This window comes from Meleagris gallopavo, unplaced genomic scaffold (assembly GCF_000146605.3).
Source record: "Meleagris gallopavo isolate NT-WF06-2002-E0010 breed Aviagen turkey brand Nicholas breeding stock unplaced genomic scaffold, Turkey_5.1 ChrUn_random_7180001880535, whole genome shotgun sequence".
In the NCBI taxonomy this organism is placed as follows: domain Eukaryota; kingdom Metazoa; phylum Chordata; class Aves; order Galliformes; family Phasianidae; genus Meleagris; species Meleagris gallopavo.
Window position 1 is genome coordinate 1 of NW_011144760.1, and position 554 is coordinate 554.

Here is a 554-nt window from a genome sequence, read left to right on the forward strand (position 1 = left end):
CCACGAGGCGCACTCGGACGAGGACACGCCGACCTCGGACGACCTGGAGCAGTTCGCCAAGCAGTTCAAGCAGCGGCGGATAAAGCTGGGATTTACCCAAGCGGACGTGGGGCTGGCGCTGGGCACGCTGTACGGCAACGTCTTCTCGCAGACCACCATCTGCCGCTTCGAGGCCCTGCAGCTCAGCTTCAAGAACATGTGCAAGCTGAAGCCGCTGCTGAACAAGTGGCTGGAGGAGGCCGACTCCTCCACCGGCAGCCCCACCAGCATCGACAAGATCGCGGCACAGGGCAGGAAGAGGAAGAAGCGCACCTCCATCGAGGTGAGTGTCAAAGGCGTGCTGGAGACGCACTTCCTCAAGTGCCCCAAACCGGCCGCGCAGGAGATCTCCTCGCTGGCGGACAGCCTGCAGCTGGAGAAGGAGGTAGTGCGGGTCTGGTTCTGCAACCGGCGGCAGAAGGAGAAGCGCATGACGCCGCCGGGCGAGCAGCAGCAGCACGAGGTGTACGCGCACGGCGTCAAAACGGACTCGGCCTGTCACGACCTCTGACCGG

The 554-nt window shown here is 64.3% G+C and overlaps 1 protein-coding gene across 1 annotated transcript; it reads left to right on the forward strand.

The window, feature by feature from the left end:
* Positions 1-4: 4 nt before the first annotated feature.
* On the forward strand, positions 5-550 carry LOC104916270 (POU domain, class 3, transcription factor 3; the record flags this gene model as incomplete). Its single annotated transcript, XM_010727316.1, has 1 exon — positions 5-550. A coding segment is annotated over one exon (546 nt), but the record flags the coding sequence as incomplete, so codon positions are not given.
* Between the last annotated feature and the right edge of the window lie 4 nt (positions 551-554).